Source organism: Parambassis ranga, chromosome 15 (assembly GCF_900634625.1).
Source record: "Parambassis ranga chromosome 15, fParRan2.1, whole genome shotgun sequence".
NCBI lineage: Eukaryota > Metazoa > Chordata > Actinopteri > Ambassidae > Parambassis > Parambassis ranga.
The window spans coordinates 12,375,292-12,402,140 of record NC_041035.1 but is presented as its reverse complement, the minus strand read 5'-3'; the positions used below and the strand labels follow the sequence as shown (position 1 = coordinate 12,402,140).

The window sequence follows — 26,849 nt, the reverse complement described above, 5'->3', positions numbered from 1 at the left end:
CTTCCCTTCCTGACGGTAGCATGTCCCGGGTGACAGAGGGTAGCTGTGCCCTTGAGCACAATCCGTGCAGCACAAGCAGTAAATATCTGTCTGTTGTCTGTGTGTGTGTGTGTGTATTTTCTACAGGATACTCCGCAGAATGACGATGGTGTGATATTTTACAGCTCCTCTGAGATAGTATCTGAGCTCGCCAATGTTTGTGAAAACAGGAAAGGAAATAGAGGGCAAAAGTTGTATTAGCCCAGAGCCATTTCTGCTGAGTTTGAACATAAAATCATGGAGATAATTTTAGGGGAAAATCCTTTAACAATTTTCACTGCAGAGTATTTCAAAATGATAATCACACAGCATTGAGATATATCCTAAAGGTCAAATGCTCAAATGAATATAAACACCACAAAATACCCATTCAGCTTTGAATTCCAGCATCAAGGACTCTGTGTGAGACAGGCGCTAACAGAGAGTGAGCACCACTGTGCCAAAAGAAATCATTTTCCATAAGCAGACCCGACTCCCTTCTCCTTTCTGTTTCTGTAACCTCCCCCGTAACCATGGTAACCCTGCCTTTTCTAAGGAGGGCTGCCCACCATCGGTGTTAGCGCAAACAGGCCTGTGATCCACCAATCACATGTTTCACTCGCCTCTTCTGGTCCAGAGCATCTGTCACTCCCTCTGTCAGGTCTCACGTACACACACACACACACACTGAGGGCACACACCACCGTTTGGATTCCTGTGACTCACACTGTTTGTCTCTAAACCGTCTTTGTCTCTGAGAGTTGACAACACTGGAAAATACCCATAATGCAGTAGTGTTATTTATCTGGAGTGGTGACAGAAAGTGGCTAAGGGATAGATAGCCATGGCTGCATGTGATTGGCTGTGGGGATGTGTATCCTACAGAGGTGTGTGTGTGATGTTCCAGTAAAAAAAACAACATGTATGGGCGTGACGCTCATGAACTGTCAAAATACCTCATGCAGAGTGTCCCTGGGATATTGACCTTAGTATTTGTTTACTCATCTGTGGAGAGCAGCTTTTTCACTGATGATAAAAGTGTGTATTTAGCAGAGAGTAACAGGAATTGTGCAGATGCAGAGTTTTTGTAGTGTAATAACACGGCTTGGCTTTTGATCTGTTACCCTGTTTTTGTCTCCTATAGAGGCAAAGACATGGATTTGACCAAAAAATTCTGGTATCCCTATAGTTGCACTTATATTAGGCATCCTATTAAATGTTGCTTCATAAATATATAAATGTTGTTGTGGGTGGTGATTTAAGATAAATAATGAGACCACTTACTGCCCTCAGGTGTAATAACCCAAGATAAAAATGTAACATTAGCTATGCTGCATGTCACGCTTTAACCTGCACCTGCCTATTTTCCCTTCTCCTCACACAGATAGTGATCAGATCCAGCCATGCTTTGTTCAGTAGAGCAGTGATTTTTCCCGGCTGAAATCTTACTGTGTCGGTGCTTGAGCTATGAGGAGAATTTGTGTGAAGAAAACAGTGGGGGTGAAGCTTGTAAATGACAAACTCCCCTCTGCTGCTGACTGCAGTTGGGGGCGTGTCTGCTGAGGGGTGAGAGGTGGAAAGACAGAGGGTGTCCCCAATACTAAAGGAAAAGCCCCTAATCCTCTGTTAAAGTGTCCCTGTTGACAGTGGGGGTGCCCCACTGGTCCACTCGCCCCAAAATAGTCTCTGGTGTTATTGTTGTTCTCTGCCCCTCTATCTCCACTATTAGCACTACTGCCAGTCTCTTCCCTGCCGATTCTATGCAGCCAGGTATATATATGTAGAGCTTTCCCAGCTCATAGCTCTCACACTGGTCTGGTCTTTGTTAAAGGATAAAAAAGCTGATAAGCAGGATGACAATAAAGAGCAGAGTGCTGGCAGAGAGGCAGGGAGAGCGAACCAGAGAGAATGAGTGGGAGGGAGAGAGGGAGAGTGGGTGGGATAACAAGTGGATGAGGGGGTTGGCAATTTAGCAAAAGTATTTGTTTCAGCTGCTATTTTCAGTTTGGCCCCTCTCTCTGCTTGCCTACTCAACCTTGGATATCAAGATCACACTTATACCCCCCCACCTTCCCACCCTCAGAGTAGATGAAGATGAGGAAGAAAAAGAAGGAGGCAGAGCGGGAGGGAGAAGCCTCTGCTATTATGGTAAGTCAGGGTGTTCTTCCTGCACCCTCCCCACTGGAAGGTGCTTTCTGGGGCAGGGGCCAGCGTCTGCGAGGCAGCAGGGATTTACCCTTGTTGACACATTTAAAAAAAAAAAAGGCAAGAGGGAGGGAGGGAGGCAGCAGAGGGGATTTGGCGTGTGTCCTTTCTGCAGCGTGAAAGACTATGAGACGCTCCGTGCTTTGTTTACTCATCACTGCAGAGTTAAATAGACCCCCTTTTCCTCTACCATACTCCCTCCTTTACCCTCCCTCCATCCTTCTGTGTGAAGTGTACAGCATCGACCTGAAAGTGGAAGCAGCTGCTGGTGTGCTTTGATTTTTTTTTTTGTGTGTGTGTTACCTGAGCCAATGGCACCTTTCCCCTAAGTGGGATGGAGGAGGTTCATGAGGCTGACAACAGACCTAACTTACTGAGTGAAGAGATGACTGGTTGGCTGCTTGGCTGCTTGGCTGCTTGGCCACTCTGAGCTCATGTTTCACTCATTCAGAGGAGGGAAGGAAAGAAGGTGAACATGGCTGTGGAAGAGGGTGCTGCTTTCCTTACCCAAGTGAGTAGAGCTAACATTAAGATTTATTCTAGCATTTTACCTCAGAGCTGTGTAGTGAAGGAAAATTCTAATTAAGTGACAGAGGTTGAGTTGAATGTTGTGAATGAATTAGAACACTATGATCTGCTCCACTGTGATTTAATATGACTGCATGTGTGTATGAGCCTGGAGTCAGCTGATCTGCTGCAGTCAGATCAACAGTACTTGATGTATGTTTGTAGAATAGTTTAATCATATCTACCACTATTATACAGAATTTCTTCATACACATTTATTACACCAACAAATTATACTACATGTCTTCATTGTGATGCACAAGTAGGGCATTGGTTGACTTTTTTTCCTGGTTGTCCTTGTTGTCTTTAAGCTAAGCTAAGCTAACTTTACGTTTTGCAAAATAACGGAATTAATCCACGCTTCCAAATCTTCACAAAAAAAATCAACGAATAAAGATTTAAGTCGCTGTGTAATGAGTTCAAAATTGGTTAAAAGTCGTTTATTTACTCTTACCACACCGGATGACGTGTCTCCTCTTTGCAGTGCTGCTAAATGTGTGGTCCAGCGTTACAATGTTTACAAGAGCTGTGAAGCAGGTGCTGATGCACTGTGTGTACTACACATTCAGATCGCATTTTACACTGAAATATGAGGAGGCTCCGAAATGTAAAGACTCTTTATATAGATTGTCATTCATTGCTTTGTCAATAACATCCCTTGCATCCATCCCTTTGAAAACCTTCATAATGATTCTCTGGTATGTGGTTGGTGGTGAAATGGGAGCATTAATTCATCAATAGCTTTGCTATATATAGAACTAAGAGAAGGAAAGATGTTCTGTGAGGGACCATGCAGAGCAGGAGATGTGCTTAGAGATAAGAGGCGTGGATGTGGTGGTTTCTGGGATGAGGCTCTTTGGCCCCGCTTGATGTCCCGGGCTTTGTGCTCTAGCAGAGCTGTAGAGCTGTGTGTGTTTTGTGCTGTCAGGAGAGCTGGGGATAAAGTGAAACAATACAGCCGCCTCTGGTCTGGCTCTCCCCTTTTAAGCTCCCTTGGTTTACACAGATCCTACAGTCATGACATCAACATGTGTCTGTGTTTGCGTGTACATGCTTTTATTTGCATGTAAGTGAAGAGCCTGTGCAAAATGGAATGTATTATTTATTGTTTCAGGGGAGGAGAAATTGGTGCACAAGTTTCTGTTTTGTTACAAGCAGGATACACAGTGCCAAACTGACATCATCATAGTCTGGCTGACCGGGGATATCAGTCTTTATACTAGCTAAATATCCTCAATCCATCTAGGCTATCACTGCGTTGATGTCATGAGGAGAAATAGAGCCAAGTTCAGAATCAGCAGAAATTTAAACAAACACCACAAAGCTCCAAAACCTCACGAATCTCCATACATAAGGAAGAGAGTGACTGATCAGCTTTTATCTGAGGCCCTGACTTGCTGCCACTGCCATACATATGATTGCTCTACACACTGTACTATTTAGCACTTAGTATGCAAGAAAAAAAATAATTTAATAATTTATTCTAAGGAAATCATTTTTGAATTGATGCTTTCCTTTGGATAAAAACTCTTAGAAAAAAAGAAGCAAAGAAAAATATCCCCAAAAGAATAAAAATATCTCATAACTAATACATTTGTCTGTATTATTTCTGCTATAAATGTCAGTCATAGTGGATTAGATTGAGCCTGTATGAAAATATGCAGTGGTGTAGTCAAATCTGCACATTCTTTTTAAATGACAACAACAAAAAACTTCACTATTATTTATCCAGTTTCTCCCTCTGCAGACAGCAGTCAGTGTCCAAGGGGCATTTTTAATTACAGCTCTCATGGATAATTGTCATTTTTACAGCATCTTACCAGGGAATTAGCTGCATTTCTGACTTTTTAAGACTGTAATTGGGAATGATGGTGTAATTTTCAGATTTTCCAGTCATCACTTTTGTGTCACATTTCTCTCTCTCATCCACTCCCTTCTATCCTAACAGTAGATTATTGCTTTCCTTCAGGCTTAACCTAGTCTTTAATGGCCCCATTTCCTTTGAACCTCTGATCTGCAGAGGCTTTCTCTTACTAATCTCTTACCCTGTCCGGTGTAATACTTCATTCACAAAGACTCCAAGGATCCAGCCTGGTGTAGATGGGATGTGGATGGAGGCTTGGACATGTTGGTCATAGGTTCTCACTGCAGGCATTAAAGGATAAAGAGAAAATGATGTGGAAATGGATTGAAAACTCTTTAATCTGTTGGCACTCAAGCTTGGGTAGATGAAGAAGGAGTGGCAAAGAGCCACTGTGTGATGTTTAAAGGACCATTGCTTAATACAGAAAATGTTCTGAATGTGAGAATCACATTCCTCTTGGTAATGGTGACACCTGTGGCGGCTGGGTGAACTGCAGTTTTTCCCCCATGAGGACAACAACCTCATCCTTGCATCACACTTTTGACATTTGTCGCACAGCTGTTACAGACACCTGTGAATGCTGGCACAAGTCTCAGTTTTTGCATAAATCACATCAAATTTTTATGGAACCAAGCACTCTATTAGAAATCTGTGTTACTGACAAAAAGCAATGATATCATGTTTGACTTAAATCATTGTTGACATGGTATATTTCTTAGTAGTTGTCATGCATGCTGCCTGTCACCAGCAGTGTGACCTGTGCATATCCATGTCAGGTTTTAGAGCGCTCACACATTTGGTTACACTCACTAAAGCCTGAGAGTCACATACACACATACAGCTCACACACATCACAATAAGGACACATGCTGGTTATGTAAGACACTGGACAACTGTTACTGTGACATGTAGCAGACATTCAGACGTGCTCATACACACAAACACATGCTGCACAGACATTGTCTTATGTGGAGAGACATTTGTTCATATTGTACTGATAAATACTGTGTCATAGTTCATAAAAAAATGTTATAAGGAGAGGAGCAGGACGAAGATGTAGGGTATGAAGTTTGACTCTGGTCTTGGTTAGTTTATTTTCCTTCTTGTTGACATGTTTTCTCCCCACAAAGACATTTTCTTTCCAGCAGGGCACCAGATGCCACTTTGAGTCAAATTGTTAGCATATGACATGCAGACATGACAGGGGGGGGGGTATCGTAAGAAAAAGGACAGGGAGTTTTCTTCAGTGATAGTGTTGAGGTGATACACGGTGATGACAGAGCGCTGGTTGGAAGTGCCTGCTGGCTGCTTCCTGACTGGTTGGGACCTGAAGTGTTTCTGATTCTCAGAATAACCAGAAGAAAAGCTTGGTTTGTGTTTTAAAAAAAACTCACAGCTTCTAAAACTTTTTTTAGGACATTACATTGCATGTTTACAAGTTTTTACACACTGTGGCCTATTTCTCTGCACCAGGATTCATTATTATTTTGCAGCTGCTGCCAGGGTCTCACACGCTCTCAGAGTGCTTCAGTCATTAACTATTTTATGTGTTTACTTTAATTTGACTGCACTTCTGCACTTGCATCTCTTATTGCTAATGGTTTAACATTTCCTGTAAAGGTCCTTGGCTCATCTTTTGTTGTTGTACCAGTAATTCATGACTTCTCTCAAGAGCAGAAATATCATTAGAAGTTCAGCGCCTACCAAACAGACCTCCGGAGGTTGGGGCTATGGAAAAAGGAAGAAGACATTTCTACATGTGGGGTGATTTGCTGCAGAGATTGCGGCTTTTGTAATCAGGAAATGACTGGGTTTCCAGTTAGCACTGCTTCATTTGCCCTTAATTTGTTTGTCCATACAAATATTTTCCTCTCACAGTTTTTATACAGACTATCAGTGGGACAATCTGATGCTTGCTTTCTTGTTCACTAACATTTTGGCGTAGGGTCAGATCCCTCTGTGCTCGTCAGAGTTATTTCTGGAAAAGCAATGCGGAGGGGGGTGGGTGGGGGGTGGGGGCGGAGAATACAATGTTGGATAACTGCTCGTACTGTACCATTTGGCCCTGCTGAGTTTATCCTTAGTGTCTCTGGACACCAGGCTAAATTTAGCAGGTCTGGGCTTTTGATAATTCAGGGGAATTTGGTTTTTGAGCCTCTGTTATAAAGCTGCATATCACAGCCTCTCTCTCTTTGCTGCTCTCAGCAGCTCCACTGGTAAGTTTTACAAAATGTTCTTTGCAAGACTGCTGTGAAGAAAAAAGGAAGACAAAATATGCAGAGTTCGCTGTGTGTCATTTCATGTCAAAGCTGATGTCCTCACTGCCTCCACCCCTTCTTCTCATCTCTTCTGCAGCTTTCTCTATCTCTTTGTCTTTCCTTTTCTCATCCTTCTTTCGATCTCACCCCCTCCCTCTCTCCTTCTCTCTCACGCACATGCTCACCACATTTGTTACAGGGGCAAAAACATGCTTGCCTCATCATTTTATTTGGGTGTGCAAAGCCCTATTTCTGTAGTGAAATAAAGGACAGCCAAGCAGAACAGAGGATGCTCTGCTTCTCGTAGCCCCAGACGAACAGTAGACTGCTTTGCCGGTGGATGTAGTTGAGATCTCTGAGAGAGAAAAAGAGGAGGTCTCTGTGACAGCTATAAGGACCATCCGGTCACTGAACTTCCCACACTGGGGGCTCGGAAACATTTGGATTGAACAAACAGTGGTATCTGATGGATGGAGGATGATGTGAATTGTTGGGATGACATGCTGTGGCTTCTGCAGGCTTTTTCTCATGGATTTGTGGGGATGTTGCTGGATTTTTATCACGAATGGAATTTAATGGATTAATGACTTTAACATGAGAATGGACCCTCTGTGGATAAGGGCTTTGTTTTTCTTCTTGTTAAGGTGTTTTCGGGTATCTGAGAAATTATGACAGAGCTCTACCTGGTACAGTAATGCATGTGCTGTTCTTCTTCTGTGCTGAAGGCTGAAATGTTGATCTGCTGTCTGACTTGAAATACTTATATGTTGCTTTTTCTCCTCTACAGTCTGATAGCAATGCCAGTTACCTGCGAGCTGCCCGGGCAGGGAACCTTGAAAAGGTCCTTGACTACCTCAAGTCTGGGGTGGAGATTAACATTTGCAATCAGGTAACTTTTCTGAGACAGTGTTTTTGTATCAGGATCCCTTATAGCACACCTACATCGTACTGATCCTTTCATTGAAGAATGAACTAACACTTTTTCTTCTTCAGAATGGTCTGAATGCTCTTCATCTGGCCTCCAAGGAGGGGCATGTAGAGGTTGTTTCTGAGCTGCTAAAGCTCGGTGCCACTGTGGATGCAGCTACAAAGGTAAGGCCCACCTGCTGTAAATATGGCAGCCCCCAGTGATGCTATACACAGGACCATATTGGGGTTCCTGCACAAAACAGGGCTTACTCTGTAGGATCACGCAGCATGCAGCTACTGTACGGCTACTCTTAAGTGTGCAGCCTTTGTTTCAAGTTGGATCAATATTTAATGACCCCTGTGGGTGTTGCTCCTGGAAATAGATGAAAATTAAGCTAAAGAAAGCCAGCAAAATGTGTTCAGTGATATGTTTTAATTGGGTATGTATGCAATGGTTGGCAGAAGTTTATTTCATGTGCTGTATAATAAGATATATACTAAGGAAGGTGCAGTGGAAACATCGTTCTCCTGATGCTAAAAGGAGTTGAAAGGGAGAGCCAGTAAAAACATTTTATATATATATATATTTGTGCCTGGTAGGCTTTCACTCCCATTTAGTCGTCTGGTTCAGCCTCTGTGCCCTTGGGCCACGTGCCTGGTGCTGACATAAACACAGGACACAATGAAATATTCAAGATCAAGAAGAAAATCCCCCCAATTAAAGTCTCTCTCTGTTTTGACCCCCGAGGATGCAGCTGAGGGATTAGTTTGAGATCTTGGGAATCCACTGCCTGTGTCCTAAAGCGTCTTAAGTCCTATTTGATTGAGGATGGCTAGGTCTTGTAACACAGGGTGTGTGGCTGTGAGTTTCTGCCCTTGTAACGTAGTGCTGGTCTTGTTGTGGGAGGAAGTAAACAGGAGGCCCTGTTCTTGGTTTATTAGCCGTTCAGCAGCTCTGTAACAAATCGCAACGTTGAGGCTGTCGGAGAGGTGTTGATTTAACTTTGTTGTAACGGTGGGTGCTGCAGTTTGTGTTGCTCAAGTGGATTTCACTGTTCACTGTGAAGGAGATTCCACCCAGCTATTTAAGATGTAGTGGTTTCATAGTTTTGTGAAGTTTGTCTCTTAGCTTTATCTATATGACAATGTAAAATCTAAATGATATTTTAGTTGCTTTAAGCTGAAGATATCATTTTGCTGTTGTTGGTCAAAGAAATGAAAGAACTGTTAGCCATTGGCCAGTTGAGCCTTACAGCCTTAACACACAGCAGTCAGCAATTCTTCAGCACTAAGGGGTTACCATATCTTTAAATGAAGGACTTTATAAAATGAAGCTTTGCAGTGGTAGAATATTATGAGCTCAGGAGTTTCTTTACTAATCGCCTCCATGCAGGATATTGGAGACACTGCCCTTGCCCTGTTGTTGCTTTGATCTTGAATATGTTGTGTTTCTCTTTAACAGCTGAGGTGAACTGAAGCACAGTGCGATGTTCACTATTCTGTTGTGAGTGTGAGGGATGTCAGCATCCAAGCTGAGATGTTACACAAGCTGTTGTGCATTTTAACTGTGCCTTTATTACAAAAAAGCAAACAGACAAATATCCTGATCTGAACTGGATACCTACTGAATGAATACTTTGGTAAATATATGACATTTGGCACCAGTGTTTAGTATATAATGACTGAACAGACTGTAATCAGTCTGTTAGCTATGGTAACGTAGCAGTACAAACATACCTTTTGCACTCTATAAAACCCTTTAGGCTGAGGCAAGTATGAAATAGTCTGCAATGGCTACATGATATTCTTGCTAAAATATACTATATGGTACACGTGACTAAGCTCTATTGCACCTACAAATCCCAGTATCATGTGGCCAGGACACAGTCAGAGGGTCGGCCCTGCCTCCGTGATGATCTGCGTACAGCCCTCTGTAGTTTTATTTCAGGCTGGGGCTCATTTATGTTTGGGATGTGGGGATCGGATGTGACACATTGTTGGCAGTGCAAGCAGGTGGCGGTAGGGTGATACCAGGGCTGGAACACCAGCCGCACAAACATGTGATTTGTGTGAGAGGATTCACTGGGGCACATAGTCGTGGATAAATTTACAGATGATAGTGACAAGCTTACTGTCACAAGCACACAGGCAAAAACAAGTGGGACAGGTGGGACAGGGTGTAACACGCATTCCTGTGGTTGTTCCATGTAATCCAGAAAGGAAACACTGCTCTGCACATAGCCTCGCTGGCTGGACAGACAGAAGTGGTCAAAGAGCTGGTCACTAATGGAGCCAATGTCAACGCACAATCTCAGGTGAGACTTATATACACATACACACACACAATGTCAAAATGACAGTAACATCCACCCTTAAGGACCAGAATATTAATTACACAGCCAGTGTGCACACATTTGTTTGGTTGATACCGAGTCCTGAAGTCACTGACATTGAGGGGAAACACTCAGAGGAACGAGTCAGGCAGCCTGCCAACTAGGCCTCTGCGTCTCCACGAAACTGCTGTCCTCACATTCTCAGTTAACTCAGTCAAATGAAGGTCAGAGGAAAGGTTTCAAGCACCTTCTTTGTCTCTGACACTATCAAACCACACTCAGAGATGTGACAGCTACACCTGACAAAATTAGGGCATGTGGTGCACGCAGTAACACAAAATGCAATGGAAAAAGGGTAATAGTGTTGTCTCTTTCCAGGAATCATGACCTAGTTAATAAAAAATATCCATACACCTTTTTAAAGTATTTTTTATACGAACTATTGGTTTCAGAACTTCACCTTGGACACACTGCACAAAAGGCTGATGCCTGTGACAGAGTAGCATTAAAATGTGTCATGGATTCACTCTGTGATTCACACTGCTTTCTGCACAGTAATATAAAAGAAATGGTAGTTCCTACACCCTCTCACCACACAGATATTTTTGAGAAAAATGAAAAATATGAATATTTCATTTTGTGGTAAACAGTCTCTTTAAGACTCTAGTGTATGCATTGCATTTAAAGAATATAACACATGTTTCTGAAGAATGTGTGTGTGTTTTGGTCCATGCAGAATGGCTTCACTCCTCTGTACATGGCAGCCCAGGAGAATCACCTGGATGTGGTACGATTCCTTCTGGAGAACAGTGCCAGCCAGAGTATGGCCACTGAGGTACTGTAACATACACATGTGTTTTGTTTTTATTATTGTCTGTGTGGTGGATTTGTGTGTGTTTTTGTACTTGTCAGTCCTCCTCTCTACAGTCATACAGTACGTCTCCATGCATTTTCTCTGCCTCAGTCATGTGGTCTTTACATTTGTTATACTAACCACCTTCGTCTCCTCTCCTCCTCTGTTTCCTTCCCATCCTCCTTTTTATCATCCCACCTTCCTCACTCTGCCTTCCTCTCTCCTTATCACTTTCCTGTCTCTGTCTTTTCCTCGTCCTTACTGTCTCACATTCTTGTTCTCTGTCTTTTCACCCTCCTCCTCTTCTTCCTCCTCCTCCTCCTTCTCCTCCTCCTCCCCCTCCCCATCTCTCCATGAGGGACTAGGCAGAGCTTCATTGATTGGTAGTGTATGGTGGTGGAGGCAGAGTGACCTTGAGTGGGTCACAGATGAGGTTGGCTCCGCTCGCTCGCCTCTCCTCCACGGCTGCTGCCGCTGCTGTTACTGCACTGATTTACGTTGCTCAGCCTGTGGAAACCCATACACAGACATTACTTACCAGTCGCCACACGTAAACACACATGCACCTGCACACACATGCAGATAAATAGCTGATGGAGCTAATGTAACACCCGCTCAGTCCACTGGTTTACATGGACAGGCTACATGACACATGCACGCACACATGCACTTACAGATCACTTTAAACATGATGTATGATTGTGCACATATACAGTGTAGTTGTATTCACACACATTCAGACATACACACTTAGGGGAGCTTTCAGCTGAATTATGCATCATAAGGATAACGTGTGTGGGAGATGTTGGCCTTCTCCACCACATCCTCTCATTATATAACTTATATTGGTGCACTATATGAAGAGGAAGACAAGAAATACATGAAAACAACTGTACAGTAAACGTCTACATTTGTATGAATGTAATTCAGCTTTTTGTGACATTCATCATTGATCAAATATTTTACACTATAAAGAGAATTTATCTCCTACAAAATAGTGGACCCTCCATAATATTTGCAGTATACCTTCCTGTTGAACTTTGCATTACGTTCTTCTGCGCCTACAGCAGAGTCATAACATTCGTTTCTCACATCAATTCATTGCAGCGCCCTGCAGCTTGCACTGACTCCTCTCTGTCGTCTCCCACCTCCTCCTCTTCCTCCTCACATGCAGGATGGCTTCACCCCTCTGGCGGTGGCCCTCCAGCAGGGCCATGACCAGGTGGTCTCCCTGCTACTGGAGAACGATACAAAGGGCAAGGTGCGTCTGCCTGCCCTGCACATCGCTGCACGCAAGGACGACACCAAGGCCGCGGCCCTGCTCCTGCAGAACGACCACAACGCGGACGTGGAGTCCAAGGTGAGCAGGGGGGTGGATCATTACTTTGATTGCTTTGATTTTGCTTTTTATTTTCTTTGATGGTTTGATTGTTTCTCTGAATATTGACAACTTTTTGTTGTAAGTTTTATGTTTTTTTGCTGCTCTCTCTCTTCTTAGTTGTTTGAATTGATTTTAATGCTCCTTTTTGCAGAGAGAGTTAAGGAGCTGAGGTGCATTTTAGTTTTTATAACATTATTGAACATGAAAGGATTTTTTCTTTGAGAATGGTGTGTATTTCTCAATCCTAAAATCCTCACAGATTTGACTTTCCTGCACCAAGCTCCTTTTCTTTTTTTGCTCCTCCACTTCACATCAGTGGAGGCTCCCTTTTTTCTGTTTTTTTTCTCACTAACTGCCCATTCTCTCCTTTCTCGGCTGGCTCTTTAGATGATGGTGAATAGAACAACAGAGGTACACCTCTACTCTGTACATTATGTAGTCTCTCTCCATTGCAGTTCATAAAAACCTTGAGAGCCAAACAGTAATCACTTCTGTGACTCCCTGACTTGACATGATAGTGTTTCTGCAGCCCTTGTTCCTTGTCCATTTTAGCTCCAACACCATCTTCCTCCTCCTCATTGCTCCATTAATGTAGTAGATACCTGTAGCCATTGAGAAATTAAGAGCAATAGCGCATGTTTCACTAATACTGAAATAAATCCTGAGGCTGAAGGCTTGGGTATCAAGGTTTCCCTTGATTCTAATGGTTTCATGGTGTCCAAAGCTTTTATTTTTTTGGGGGGACAAATTTTTTTTTGTGACAAATGTGTCCTGATAAAATCCTTCCATGAAACTGATTAACATGATAACCAGTGTTCGCATGAAAAGTGGTTATCATTCATAGAAAAGCAGCAGTTTGTCCATAACCTGCATGGTAATCGAAGGAACCTGGCCTTTAGCAGCAGTACTACTTCTATCCCTCAACCCTACTGCACCTACTAAAGCATTTTGCATGGGACCAAAGCAACAAGCTATAACATGACACTGCTTTGTGGAAACAAAGGCCCCATTGTCACACCAAAGGTGGCCACCTGCTGTCTGAACCCGTTTTTTGGTTGGCATTGTCTTTTAGCTTGGACAGGCTTGAACGATGACCTGGTTATGATTCATTTGATCTGAGACTTTTGCATCGTGGTAAACAAATGTGCATAAATGGAAGAAAGCATCAGATTAACCTGCTGTATGCCTACAGCCTCAGTACAAAATATTTTACACATAAATTTACTTTTAAATACAATTTGGATTCACATATTTTGACTGTTTTTTCATTGCTTGAAACTGGCCTTCCAGTGATTAGATAGATAGGTGGAGATTAGATAGCTTTATATCAGATTCACTCACAGATTGTTTCCAGCGTCCTTTTGTTGCTTTGACAGCTGTTGCTCACTAAGCCAGGGGGTTTTGCCAGGAACTCATGTTCACAAATGAACATTAGATTTATTTGCAGGGCAGTTTTTTGCACAGTTGTAGTATCACAGTGTTGCACATGAGGTAAAATAGATTTACAGTTTGAATGTATTCCCAAGCTGTCATGTGTTTGGTATACTGGCCCTAAAAACCTTTCAGTTGTCCCATGTTTTAATGCTTCATTATTAGACTTTTTCTACTAGAAAAGTCAGGTGTATCAGTGTACAGTAAAGTGTGTTCCTGTCTGATGAACATGTCATGAACGTGTAGACTGCTGTAACCCTGAGGTGTTATGATATGCGTCATGCTGTTTCCCTTTTTCTAACATGATGTGTATGTTTGTCTGTCTGCGTGTGTCTGTTGTCGGGTTTCTTCGCTCCTCAGAGTGGCTTCACCCCTCTTCACATCGCAGCACATTATGGCAACATTAATGTGGCCACACTTTTGCTGAACAGAGGGGCTGCTGTGGACTTCATGGCTCGGGTGAGTTTATACTGCCCTCTGCTGTTTGGGAGGGGTATTAACAATCTTCAAGGTAAACAGTAATAAATATTTATAGAGTATTACAATGCTGAAACGCCACTGTGAACAGTCAAACTGTCTCTGTTAAATCCTTCAGTAATACCCTCCATATTTAGGCTTAGCCAGGTGATACACGTAGTGCTTATATCGTTAATCATACAGTTAATTCAGATTTGATTTAACAAAATCCCTAAAAAACATTGCACTGTTTTGCTGTTTTTTTGTTTTTTTTTTATCTAAGCATGGTTGCCATTGCAAATGCATTCAGATGTTGTCTAAACAGTGTCAACAGCAGCCTCTAATTATATAGGCTAGTGTGTGAAGGAGTGTTTGTGCTGTTTTCTGACGCTGATTACAGGTTGGGTCCTGAAAGTCATGATACAGCCGAGGAGATTAAACAATGAGCTGGATTACAGCTGTTGTCCTGATAATAAAACATGCTTAATAAGGAGGAGTGTTTAAATTAAAACACCACAGTCTTACAGACCATCTGTTCCCCGTTCTAACGAAAACATTTATATTAAAATGTACATTCAATTATTCTCTTTTTTAATTTAGAATGACATCACACCGCTTCATGTGGCATCAAAAAGGGGAAACAGCAACATGGTCAAGCTTCTGTTGGACAGAGGGTCTAAAATTGATGCAAAGACCAAGGTGAGTACCAAGTCTTCTCTGAAGACTGTATCAGAAGTAAAGCACATCTGAAGATGTAAATTCTCATGTGCCTTAAGCATCCTGATCCGTGCTTCTTTGTCCTAACAAGACTTGGTCTGTAGAGTGAAGTTTATTGTCATTCTTGTTGTATAGGATGGCCTGACACCTCTTCACTGTGGGGCGAGAAGCGGGCACGAGCAGGTGGTAGAAATCCTACTGGACCGAGGAGCACCTATCCTGTCCAAGACCAAGGTAGCTACTAGGATGATCAATTCAGGAGATGATGCTTAGCTCAGAATAGAGAGAGGAAAAGCTCACAGACACATAACATATTTAATGTTTTTTTCACTGGCTGTTATAAAATACTATATCAAAGAGTTCATATTTTAACAACAGTGGTTTCCTAAACAATCAGAGCTATTTGAAATCAGGTAGCAGGTCTGCTGTTGTTGCTGTAGTGTTGTCGCATTGTCTCCATAACTTCTGTGCGACCTCTCCAGAACAGCCTGTCTTCGCTGCATAGCCCTACAGTTTGACCGCGCAGGACGACCAGTGTAACAAAATAGACATTGTTGTAATGGCCTCGTTATAACAATGCTTCTGTAACCTTCCCAGCAACTTCCTTCACAGTCTGCTTGTGCAGAACACGGCCGCGCCCTAACTTACTGTGTCTGTCTGTCCATCTGTCTATGTGTCCGTCTGCGTGTGTGTTTGTCTCTCTCTCTTTGTCTGTCTCTCTTTCTCTCTCCCCCACCTCTCTCTCTCTTCCTTCTCTCTCTCTCTCTCCACCCACAATAGAACGGCCTGTCGCCGCTACATATGGCCACTCAGGGGGACCACCTGAACTGCGTCCAGCAGCTGCTCCAGCACGACGTGCCAGTGGATGACGTGACCAACGACTACCTGACCGCTCTGCATGTTGCTGCCCATTGTGGCCACTACAAGGTGGCCAAGCTACTCGTGGACAAGAAGGCCAATCCAAATGCCAAGGCTCTGGTAGGGGAAAAGGACGGGGCGGGAGAGGGTTGAAAGTGATTAACCTATGGCTAAATCTGTGGCCAAAAGCATTATGTTGCCAGGTTGTTGTTCAAATTCAACACAAACCACATGGACTTTTAACCACAAATCAAATGTCAAGTCAACTTCATTGTGACATGATAATGTCGGCAGAAAATATTCCAACATGAATGTAATGTGTTTTTTTTTCTTTTGCCTGTGGTCAGAATGGTTTCACACCGCTTCACATTGCCTGCAAAAAGAACAGAGCCAAAGTGATGGAGCTGTTACTTAAACATGGTGCATCAATCCAGGCAGTCACAGAGGTAATATGTCACATTGCACCTTGTTTACTAAGCTGTAATATCATTAATTAGTTTTGGAATGTGGGATTTATGCTCATGTCTGTCTCCATGCAGTCTGGCCTGACGCCCATCCATGTCGCAGCATTCATGGGCCATGAGAACATTGTCCATGCACTGACACACCATGGAGCATCCCCCAACACCACCAACGTAGTGAGTGGATGGTTTTTAATCCATATGATTTGTATGTTTAAGCTCCTCAATGCTGCAAATAAAAAGCTGCCCCCCACAACCATTTCTGTGTGTCTTCCAGCGAGGGGAGACAGCTCTTCACATGGCAGCCAGGGCAGGCCAGGCTGACGTAGTTCGATACCTGCTGAAGAACGGAGCCAAGGTGGAGACCAAGTCCAAGGTTAGCACAATGAGCTTCACTATCGATCACTGTTTGAGGGAGAAAACAGTCCCAAAATCCCAGGGCCAAAAGTCACATCCTCCGCCTCTCTGCAGGACGACCAGACAGCGCTGCACATCTCCAGTCGGCTGGGGAAAGTCGACATTGTGCAGCAGCTGCTGCATTGCGGCGCCTCTGCCAACGCTGCCACCACCTCAGGCTACACGCCTCTTCACCTGGCTGCCCGTGAGGGACACCAAGATGTTGCGGCCATGCTGCTGGAGAATGGAGCCTCTCTCTCTTCCTCAACCAAGGTAAATCTTTTGGCTGAACAACATGACAGACAAACCCATCTAGGGAAACAAAGAGCTGTGCAGATGCTTATTTCCTGTATCTCCACTAGTGGGCATCGGTTTGTGTGATCATACATATATATATATATAGTCTGAGTAATAAATGCTGAAATATTCACAGTCTCCAGTTATGAGGCCCATAAAAAGACATCAAAGGAGTCTTTTATTGTGGATCTTGTCTCTGCATGCACACTGGAGGTTTGTTTCACTGTCACTGCTGTTATTGTAATTTTGTTCCCTTTTTATACAAAGTATAATCATCACTTTAGTCAACACATGAGCACAGTGACAGTATGTGATGGTGTAGGCTGCTCATCTGATTCATCTGAAAAGAAAAGATGTGAAGGAGAGTTGGGTGGTGCAGCTGGAGGCTGCCTGTGAAGGTGACCTCTGTCAGTGGAACAGATTAATGAAGGGTAAACCCCATGGTGCTCTCTTCCTCCCTCTCACACACACACACACACATAGCATCTTCTGGGACATTACCTGAGTCAGCTGTTCCAGGAAATGATGTCATCCCAATGTGGGAACAGAGGAACTAAGGAGATGGGAAGCACGATTTGACATATTTGTGTTTTAAGAATTTAACTGAACCCTTTACTCAGCAATGTGCTGTATCTTCTCTGAAATTACCCTGTTCTGTACAAGTTGGAAGAATACTGACTGTGTCCAATCACACAAATGAGGTCATGTGTTTCAGAGCGTGGAATGGGAATCTGTGGGAGTCCTACATTCCTCTGGAAAATATGACCTAATGTCTTTAAATATCTTCACATACACACAGGAAGGAAGTCAATATCACATTATACAACAGGCATTTGTTGATGTATAGTGGGGGCTTACTTTCTCAGGCTATCACAACCTTATGTTTATGTATGGTAAACATTCAACAGCACTGAATTTCAGGATTAAACTGGCTGGATCATATTTTCACCCAATAATTCAGATGAGGTCAACACAGCTAGGTCGTAGTGAAGAAGTGCATGATCAGCCAAATCTGAGCTTAAATAGTGCAAATATTTACTTCCTGTTTAAATACACGTCTGTCCTTTTCTCTCTCAAATTTTCCACTGACCTTCATTTTAAAGATGCATCTTGTTTTTATTGTTCCCAACAGAAAGGGTTCAGTCCGCTGCACGTGGCTGCAAAGTACGGCAAGTTGGAGGTGGCTAGTTTGCTCCTGCAGAAGAGAGCTGCGCCCGATGCTGCTGGGAAGGTGAGAGAGTCTGATGCACAGCTCACTTTTGCGACAACATTTAAGAAGGATTACAGATGTAAAAGCTCAGGCTGGCAGTAAGGGGGGGGGGGGCAAGCTAACAACATTTTAAAATCTCCTGCAAGGAGTGTCAGAATAGAAAATAAACAAATGGAGGAAAATTTTGGAAAAAATTTGGAAAACAGGTTTAATTGCATATTAGACAAAAAAAGAACCAACTTCTCCTGTTGAGATCTGGCCAAAAAAATCAACAAGACTTTCAGATACTACAAACATTTATCATTCTGCAAGCCTTTCTGTCGCCCCTTCTTATCCAACCTGTCTTTTAAGAGAGTAAACAGAGCCTTTCTGAGGCTGTATTTTCCGAGCTGCAGCTGTACACAGAGGAGGTGGTGGGGATGGTGGGGATAATTGTGTGGAGCAATGGTAGGCTTAGTTCTGATCGCAGGGCAACGCGGCAAACAGATGCTTGTCCTGTTACAAAAACCTTGTAGGCAGATTTGTCTTTATTCCTCTGATACACACACACAATCATGACATGTGTGCCTCTTGCCACCATCTGAGAACATTTAACATAATGGCAGTCAGGTAATGAAGCTTCCCCGCTGTTGGGTGGTGTCACGCTAAAGTCAGCCCCGCAAAGCAAAATCAGCTCTTTGATTGCACACATATTCTTCAGGTGAAGGAAAAGACACTGAGTTGTTTAGTTTTTGACCCAGAATTTGACTGTAACACATGACAGCACTATCAAAACAAAAGTGACTCCAGCCTGGAATCTGACATATGATATGGATCACATTGAGTGTAGCTCAGAACCATAATCCACTATCTTCACTGTGCAGAATGTATGCAATATGCAGACGCTGTGTCCTTTTCATTTTATTTGGAGTGTGAGTGTGAAGTTCAGTGCCAAATTAGTGGAATGTTCCTTTATGGATGTAGATAATTCTCCCATTTTCAGCTAAATAAACCTTGAAAAAAACAGCACATGTTGGGAATAAATATCAGCGAGGACCTGCTCTATCTTTCTCTGCCTCTTTGAATAACATCATCCTCCTTTCCTCATCATTGCTTCCACATTTCAGCATGTAGTTGCTCCTCTAAACTGAGTCCTATACTAAATGTGTCCATCAGTTTGATGTCCGCCTTCCTTCATCTCTCAGCATTCTGCTAATTCTTTTATTTTAATTATCAGTGTTATTTGGTGATCTTCTAATCTGGTGTTGTGTTGCATGCCTGTGTGCGTGGATGTGTTCTCTTGCATTTCTGTGTGTGTGTGTGGGTGATTTAGAGTGGGCTAACTCCACTGCATGTTGCTGCTCACTACGATAATCAGAGAGTGGCACTGCTGCTGCTGGATCAGGGAGCTTCCCCACATGCTGCCGCCAAGGTATCCACACAAACACACATAAACACACAATACATTTACGTGGCTTTCATTAACAGTGCTGTGTATGTGATGTCTGCTGTGTGTGTGCAGATCTAATACCCATTCTCTCCCATCCCATCTTGTCAAGACTTTTCCATCATGAGTGAATGTGCCGGTTTTTCTATGTGCCCAGCCAGGTCTTTGAAATCACTCAAGCAGCCAGAATTGAGCTCAGATTGTCAACATGTTGGTCTTGGTGGTTTGCAAGAAGCTATATTTCATATTTCTCATAAAACACAGTTATGTAAGTGAATGTGAAAGAGCTAGTAATGTCTTACACATAAATTAACTGTAGATCCGCTCCAAACCACCGCTTGTTGTCTGCTCTGGAGCTGTAAATTTTGCACTTTCCCAATAAAATCCGACCAAAATAGTGTTCTTGTTGAAAAGTCTGACACACGCAATCACACGTGGTCTGTGACATACAGTCAAGTCGTGGTTCATCTCCTGCTAGGCTTTGGTAGTGTGTCAAAACCACAGGACAAGTATGAACCAGTGAAATGCAGAACCAGTGAAAATATGACAGGAAACGGCTGTTTTTTGGCTTCATCGTCAACCAAATCCTGTGCGAGGAGACCGAAGCTTGTAAAACTAATTTATCTTTGCTCACCATCTTGTCACTGGCTCACTCTCTCTCTCTCTCTCCTTTAATCTGTATCTGTCTCTGTTCCTTTACTTTTCTCTCCTCCCTCCCACCTCCTCTTATTCATTCTGCCCTCTCTCCCATCTATAAATCATTTTTCATTTGGCTGGCTTCTAAAGTTGGTGTGCCCTGTCTAATTTAAGTGCTTTTTGGAAAGGGATCAATGTGTGTGAGTTGTCTAGAGGCTTTTTTTTCACACAAACACAACATAGTGAATTATTACAGAGCTGTGTCATTAAACACAGTTCATGTGTGATACATCTGTGCTCAGATAGGATCCACAATCCAAAAACGTACAGCATTTGTTTCACACAAAGAAATGAAATGTATCAGTGCTATAAATAAAAGAAAAGAAACAAATAGAAATAATACATAATGCACATACTGCATTGATGTTTATACAGTTTCAAATTAATATAGAAGTTTAATTTGAAAGATAAGATAAGGTAAGATAAGAATTCATTAGCTCAGCCAGATGTCTGACATGTCACAAGCATAAGTAAGGTAAGCAGTTGTTTCAATATTTATGTGGGTCTACTGTGGTGAAATTGAAATATTGCTGCTACAAAGAATCATGGGATACCAACACAGCACCAGTAAATATACTCTCTGCTCCATGTTGCCCAGTAGCATCAACCTAAATCATATATCAGTCAGGCGCTATACAGCGTTATCTCCATTTTCTGATGCATTGTATTCAACTCCACAGCCATACTTCACTCTATAATGTATGGAGTGAATTCCATTTCAATTCAGAATGGAAGAAAACGCCTGCTTTATGTGACACTGAGCACAACCAGCCAATTCCCCATCACAATAAAATAATAATATGATCTGTAGAGGAGCACAGTCCGGCCTCCTGACCTTTGCATCTCTCTTACCTGTCTCAGAATGGATACACGCCGCTCCACATTGCTGCCAAAAAGAACCAAATGGAAATTGGGACCACACTGCTGGAGTACGGTGCTGACACCAATGCAGTGACGCGGCAAGGCATCAGCCCCATCCACCTGGCAGCGCAGGAGGGCAGCGTGGACCTGGTGTCGCTGCTGCTGGCCAAAAATGCCAATGTCAACATGTGCAATAAGGTTACAATCAACACAATCATGGATAAAACAAGCAATTATTGTTTACGGACATTTTGCTGCATCCTGCTTTCTAAGAAATTCTGTGTTCACCTGTGTGTGTGTTTGTGTGTGTCCCTTCCTCATATACAGAGCGGACTTACACCACTCCACTTAGCAGCTCAGGAGGACAAGGTCAATGTTGCAGAAGTCCTTCTCAACCATGGAGCTGACGTCAACCCACAAACAAAGGTAAAGTGCACACACACATTGTAAATACATGCAAATACACACACAGGAGTCTTTTATTATCTTTTTAGTTTGCTCTGCATGCTTGTTTTTTCTTTATTTGAACTGTGCATTTCTGGCATTGGAAAAACACACACTCGCCACACTCTCCTGCTGTGATCATCCCGCGTGATGCATAAATAAAGAATTGATACCTGAGTGGAGGTGTTCATGTCTTTATGGATGCACCTCACACTGCAGCAAACACATGCATGCACACGAGCATGTACATGTTGTAATATTAAATCTCCCTCCCATAACAGGGTGCTCACGTTCTCTGAGCCTGACCTGCAGCAGCTAACACAAGGTTATTTGGTGTGTTTGTGCTGACAGGGCAGTTGTTTACAGCGAACAGGTTATTCACTCACTCATCTTAATTATCGTAATTCACAGAATTAATTCATATACATGATATATGAGGGGGTATATGTATGTATGACATGAAACAGAAGCTACATCATTTTTTCATGTTTAATGTCTTCACAATCATTTTAGAATTCAACTGTCAGTTCTTTGGAAACTGTGATGTAACATTAGGAGCGCTCCAGTCAGCATACGTAACTAATTTTCCCTCTTCTTGTCACCACCCATGTGCCTCTTCCTCCATCTACTGTCCTCCACACAGATGGGTTACACTCCGCTGCACGTGGCTTGTCACTATGGCAACGCAAAGATGGCAAACTTCCTGCTGCAGAACCATGCCAGAATCAACGCCAAAACCAAGGTATACACACACACACACACACACACACTCACTCACAGACTTGTATTACTAAATCCATATTTTCCTGTATCAATGTAATGTCTTTGTTCCTTTCCTGGAATATCTAGAACGGGTACACTCCTCTACACCAAGCAGCTCAGCAGGGCCACACCCACATCATCAACCTGCTGCTTCAGCACAGAGCCTCAGCCAACGATCTCACCGTGGTCAGTGCGCAAATAGAACTGAGGGTTGATGACACACTGAAAGCTTAATATGCTTCCTGTGCCAGCTCCTGTGAATAACTTCCTCTTTTGTCTGTGACTGGTCAGAATGGGAACACTGCCCTGTCCATCGCACGCCGTCTTGGGTACATCTCTGTGGTGGACACTCTGAGGCCTGTGACGGATGAAAACCTGACCACTATGGTAAGACAGTACCAGACACACACATACCAGATCCGTAATCATACATAGTACAAAATGCTTTGCAATCAAAAGATACAGGTAGAATTATTTTGATTGATTGTAGCATGAAAACCTTTGTTTGCAAGAATATATATAGTTTATTTCTTCTATTTTTTATTTCTACTTCTAGTCTGAAGTAGAAATAATCACCCCAAATTAAAACTTGGCCCGTCAGCCAGTCAGCAGCATGCTGTAAGTGAACTGTGTGTAAACTCCAAATCAGCCTTCAAGTCAGTCATTCAGTCACACTGTGTCACATGTGTGAAGGTGTCCTGATTAACAGAGAGAGAGTGAGAGGGCTTAGATTAGAGCTTAAGGTTTCTCCTCATCTAGCCAAGGTGGCTAACAGCGATCTTATCCACACACGTGAGGAAGGAGGCCAAGAGGAGAGGGAGAGGAAGTGGAATGATGAAGAGGTGACAGGAGTGTGAGCGGTGTGTGCACCGAGTGAAGAGGCGGGCAGACAGGTCACTTGATGATCCAGCACGATCAGCAGTAAAGTGTATTAGTCACAACTTAAAGCTAAGCTTAAAGATCAAGGTCATGTCCCCACACCTCTGTGTGACTGATCTGTCCCTCAGTGTGTGCAGTCATCTGCTGTTGTTTTATGTCTCTTACGCCTCACATCTGCACCCTGTGGAACCTTTGCTGGTCAGTTATGTGGGTTAAAATGGCCTTCAAACATACAGCAGTATCACGTCTTGCTGTGACCGGGGCCACAGCCAAGTTTAATGTCCATATTAGGAAATATATGTGAAGGTCTCACTTTAGCTGGAATGTCAGTGCTGATTTTGTTACTAAGTGACTACATCTGTCTGAGCTTAAGGCAATATAATGCTTACTTTTTTAAAGATATACTTCCTGATTTTGTGGTAGCACATTCATATTTATCTCTTCATTCGGTGCTGCTGTCAGGGGCAAACTGTTAGCAGTGAACTGATGTAAAACATTGTGTGCTTTCGTCATATTAAAATTAATGAGTTGTCACTTTACTTCATATTTACAGAGTGCATCAGAAAAACACAAAATCAATGTGCCAGAGACCATGAATGAGTTCCTGGACATGTCAGACGATGAAGGTATGTCAAATAATTCTTTCTATATATATGTAATGAGAACTAAAAATAGTTTGTCCTAATTAGGACTAATTGCATGATTTCCATATATTGTGATGTCTTTTTTTTTATTAACATGTGCATGTTTCACCGTACAGTCCGGGCTAACGTGCCAGAAATTCTCAGTGAGGACTCTTTTTCAGATGTTGAAGAAGGTATTTGTCACCAGTGTGAATCCACTTTGTTTTCCTTTAACACTCCAGCTGAGCTCCCTTGCCTAGAACTAACTGTCAAGCCTTTGCTACCTTGTGGCTTTGCTGTTTTAATGAGATGTCTCCAAGCAAAAGAATGCACCTTCTACACTTTTATTCCTTCATTATTCTGCAAACACTGCACTGTTAGCCAATAGCAGCTTGAGTGAGAGCAGATCTTCTGGCATGAGGTCGCAGCTATAGCCGCTTCATTGCAGAAATTTCATCAGCAGACATTAAATTGTGTGACTGTTAGTGTTTCAGCCTTGAACCTGGCAGGTCCTGCTTCTCTTCACAAACTGGCACGGCTAATGTTATTTTTACCGCAACACGAAAACACGTTTTGTTATTTTTAACAACTTGTCCAATACTTCAACACAGCAGTCTCTTTGATGCAGCTTCTGTGACAAAACGACAGACTGAGAAAAGATCTGCATACATTCAGTTTAGTCATTTTGTCTTGTAAAGCCGCACTATGTTACATAACATCAATAAACGCATAAGCTGCAGAGACATACTGCCAAGTTTATGGTACAAGTCACATTGTTTTCTGGCTGCCCACTAACGGTCCTCTGTGCCTTTGTTTTGGAACCACAGAGGCAACATGCTTGTAAAATTGATGAGCTTGTTGCTTAGAGAACAGTCAGGGGTGGGTGTGGAGTTTCTGTGTCAGGTGATACAGCCAGACTTGACAAGTACACACGCATATCAAGTGATAGAGGCTGCTTTTGTTTTAGAGCTGGTATGATGAAGATCCTCATCGGCAGGGTGTGTTATCACTCCAATGTAGAAAATATAAACCAAGGGTTCATGTACTCCACATTACCTGTTTATATATGGTGTACATAATTCATCAGGATTGCACTTCTGCAGTGTGGCCTTGATATAATCAGCAGCAGCAGACTAGCCTGCTCGATCTCATCTTTATTGGATGGTTTCACTGTGTGTGTGTGTATGTGTGAGAGTGAGAGTGTGTGAAAGGGGTTAGGGAGCACAGAGTTTCCACAACTCTCTTTAATCCTATATGTGGGGAGCCAATCCTGTTAAGCTGTATGTTGCAGAGACTGTAAGGTGTCACTATGTTTAGTGGCTGGCGTGTCTGTGGACTGCCTTATCCCATGCTTTCTATAGAGTACTATAGCCACTGTTCACCTGAGAACAGTTTAACTCTTTGTTTGTCTTTGGGGGTATCCAACTGGTTAAAAGTGTCTTGCATAATTGCTCTCAATTGACTTGAGCAAGATGTGCGCAAACGAGGAAGAACTAGACGTTGCTTAAGAATTTTAAAAAAATGGCTGCACAATGTGGTTATTTCATCATCACTTCAACCCTACTCCCAGTTTGACATGCAGCCAGACTCCCTCTGTGACTTCCACCACAGAGAAGAAAAGGCTGAGGAGTGTTCAGTGAGAGTTTTCTTCCCATTTGCCTGGCCGACCTGTCAGCTGACAGCGCTCTCCACCGAGCGGAAAACACTTCCAGCGCGGCCCCTGTTGACGCTTGATTTTGTTGTGGATGCTGCTGATGAGCCCGGGGACACACAAAGACTCTCTCTCTCTCTCTCTCTCTCTCTGTAAATCCAATGAGATGAGCTTTTTTTGACCCGCCTGCAGGAGAATTAACCCCGGCGTGGCCTCTCCTTTCGGACTGTTACTGTTTCTATCCAGCGCTGTGTCCGTTTTTGGCGTCAAAGGAGGCGCAAAAACTTTAGCGGAGTTAGTGTTTCTTTGCGAATAGAAGGCGGCAATGTTGCGCACCAGCAACGAATGCGAAATTTGGTTGGAGTGGAGTGGAGTGAAGTGCTTGAGGTGAAGAGAGGGCAACTTTTTCCATCAGCACCAGAAACACTGAATGGACTGATAGTTCCAGCCTCTCTCTGGATTTACGCGTTTGGCTTGAAAACATTTTGTGGAGTTTTAGAACATTTGCGCAGGGATTATTAACGGAATTGTCATCAATATGGCTTCAGTGGATAAAGGTAAGTTTGATGTGGCATCAGTAAGTAGTTTAATAGCCGGCACCAATAATAGCTGCACCTCAGAGGATCAGACAGAAATAGGAAAGTGAGAGATGATGTGAGAGCCAATGTAAAAGAGAGGCCCTCATTTTGATGTTAGGATTTTTTTTGAGGTTATTGTCAAGATACATTTTAATTATGTAGGGATGTATCTTTATTGTTATTCATTTATTTATTATTTGTTTGTTGGGGTTAGAAACCGGGATCTGGACACAGATGGAACATGTTTACAGTCTTGATTTAGCAATCCAGAGGGGGCGTCAGCCTTAAAGGAACCTATAGGCTACAACAGGAGTGTGTGTGTGTGTGTGTGTGTGCTTGAATGGGACGGTGATACATTATTATAGCAGCCGATTGTTCCTCAGTTGTGTTAAGTCAAATAGAAATAGCTGGGAGTACACAGGAAGTTTGGTCAGCAGGTTTTTGTCAGAATAAAATAAAGTTGCAGCGTGTCTGTGTGCTAAACGTGGAATATTCAGCATGATCAGTCGTGTTTCTTCTGAGATTTTGCAAAATGTTGGCATGTGTGGTGATGCTGTGTGTTATTAGTTATGTTTGAGAATTTCAGAATAAAAGTGCACGGAAGACTTCGGATTCAGCATTTATGTGCTGACTTATATAGTTATAATAGTTTTTTAAACATAATGTCATATATTCCTCTTGAAAGTATAACATTGATTTTCGTTTTTAATGCCTT

At 42.8% G+C, this 26,849-nt stretch overlaps 1 protein-coding gene across 19 annotated transcripts in view; it reads left to right on the top strand.

The window, feature by feature from the left end:
- Positions 1 to 26,849, top strand: part of ank3a (ankyrin 3a) — a 101,358-nt gene that overhangs the window by 41,473 nt on the left and 33,036 nt on the right. For 9 of the 19 annotated variants that reach the window (XM_028423042.1, XM_028423055.1, XM_028423054.1 and 6 more), the window contains exons 2-24: positions 7,700 to 7,801; positions 7,906 to 8,004; positions 10,038 to 10,136; positions 10,891 to 10,989; positions 12,182 to 12,367; positions 12,776 to 12,799; positions 14,180 to 14,278; positions 14,876 to 14,974; positions 15,128 to 15,226; positions 15,773 to 15,970; positions 16,198 to 16,296; positions 16,390 to 16,488; positions 16,589 to 16,687; positions 16,783 to 16,980; positions 18,137 to 18,235; positions 19,527 to 19,625; positions 21,198 to 21,395; positions 21,525 to 21,623; positions 22,285 to 22,383; positions 22,491 to 22,589; positions 22,695 to 22,790; positions 23,836 to 23,908; positions 24,043 to 24,099. In XM_028423042.1, the coding sequence (XP_028278843.1) occupies positions 7,700 to 7,801; positions 7,906 to 8,004; positions 10,038 to 10,136; positions 10,891 to 10,989; positions 12,182 to 12,367; positions 12,776 to 12,799; positions 14,180 to 14,278; positions 14,876 to 14,974; positions 15,128 to 15,226; positions 15,773 to 15,970; positions 16,198 to 16,296; positions 16,390 to 16,488; positions 16,589 to 16,687; positions 16,783 to 16,980; positions 18,137 to 18,235; positions 19,527 to 19,625; positions 21,198 to 21,395; positions 21,525 to 21,623; positions 22,285 to 22,383; positions 22,491 to 22,589; positions 22,695 to 22,790; positions 23,836 to 23,908; positions 24,043 to 24,099 (2,518 nt within the window). Of the gene's footprint in view, positions 1 to 2,029; positions 2,167 to 2,382; positions 2,735 to 7,414; positions 7,599 to 7,699; positions 7,802 to 7,905; positions 8,005 to 10,037; positions 10,137 to 10,890; positions 10,990 to 12,181; positions 12,368 to 12,775; positions 12,800 to 14,179; positions 14,279 to 14,875; positions 14,975 to 15,127; positions 15,227 to 15,772; positions 15,971 to 16,197; positions 16,297 to 16,389; positions 16,489 to 16,588; positions 16,688 to 16,782; positions 16,981 to 18,136; positions 18,236 to 19,526; positions 19,626 to 21,197; positions 21,396 to 21,524; positions 21,624 to 22,284; positions 22,384 to 22,490; positions 22,590 to 22,694; positions 22,791 to 23,835; positions 23,909 to 24,042; positions 24,100 to 26,849 lie in introns of those variants that run through there. The other 10 variants (XM_028423046.1, XM_028423041.1, XM_028423047.1 and 7 more) reach the window with 7 other exon arrangements.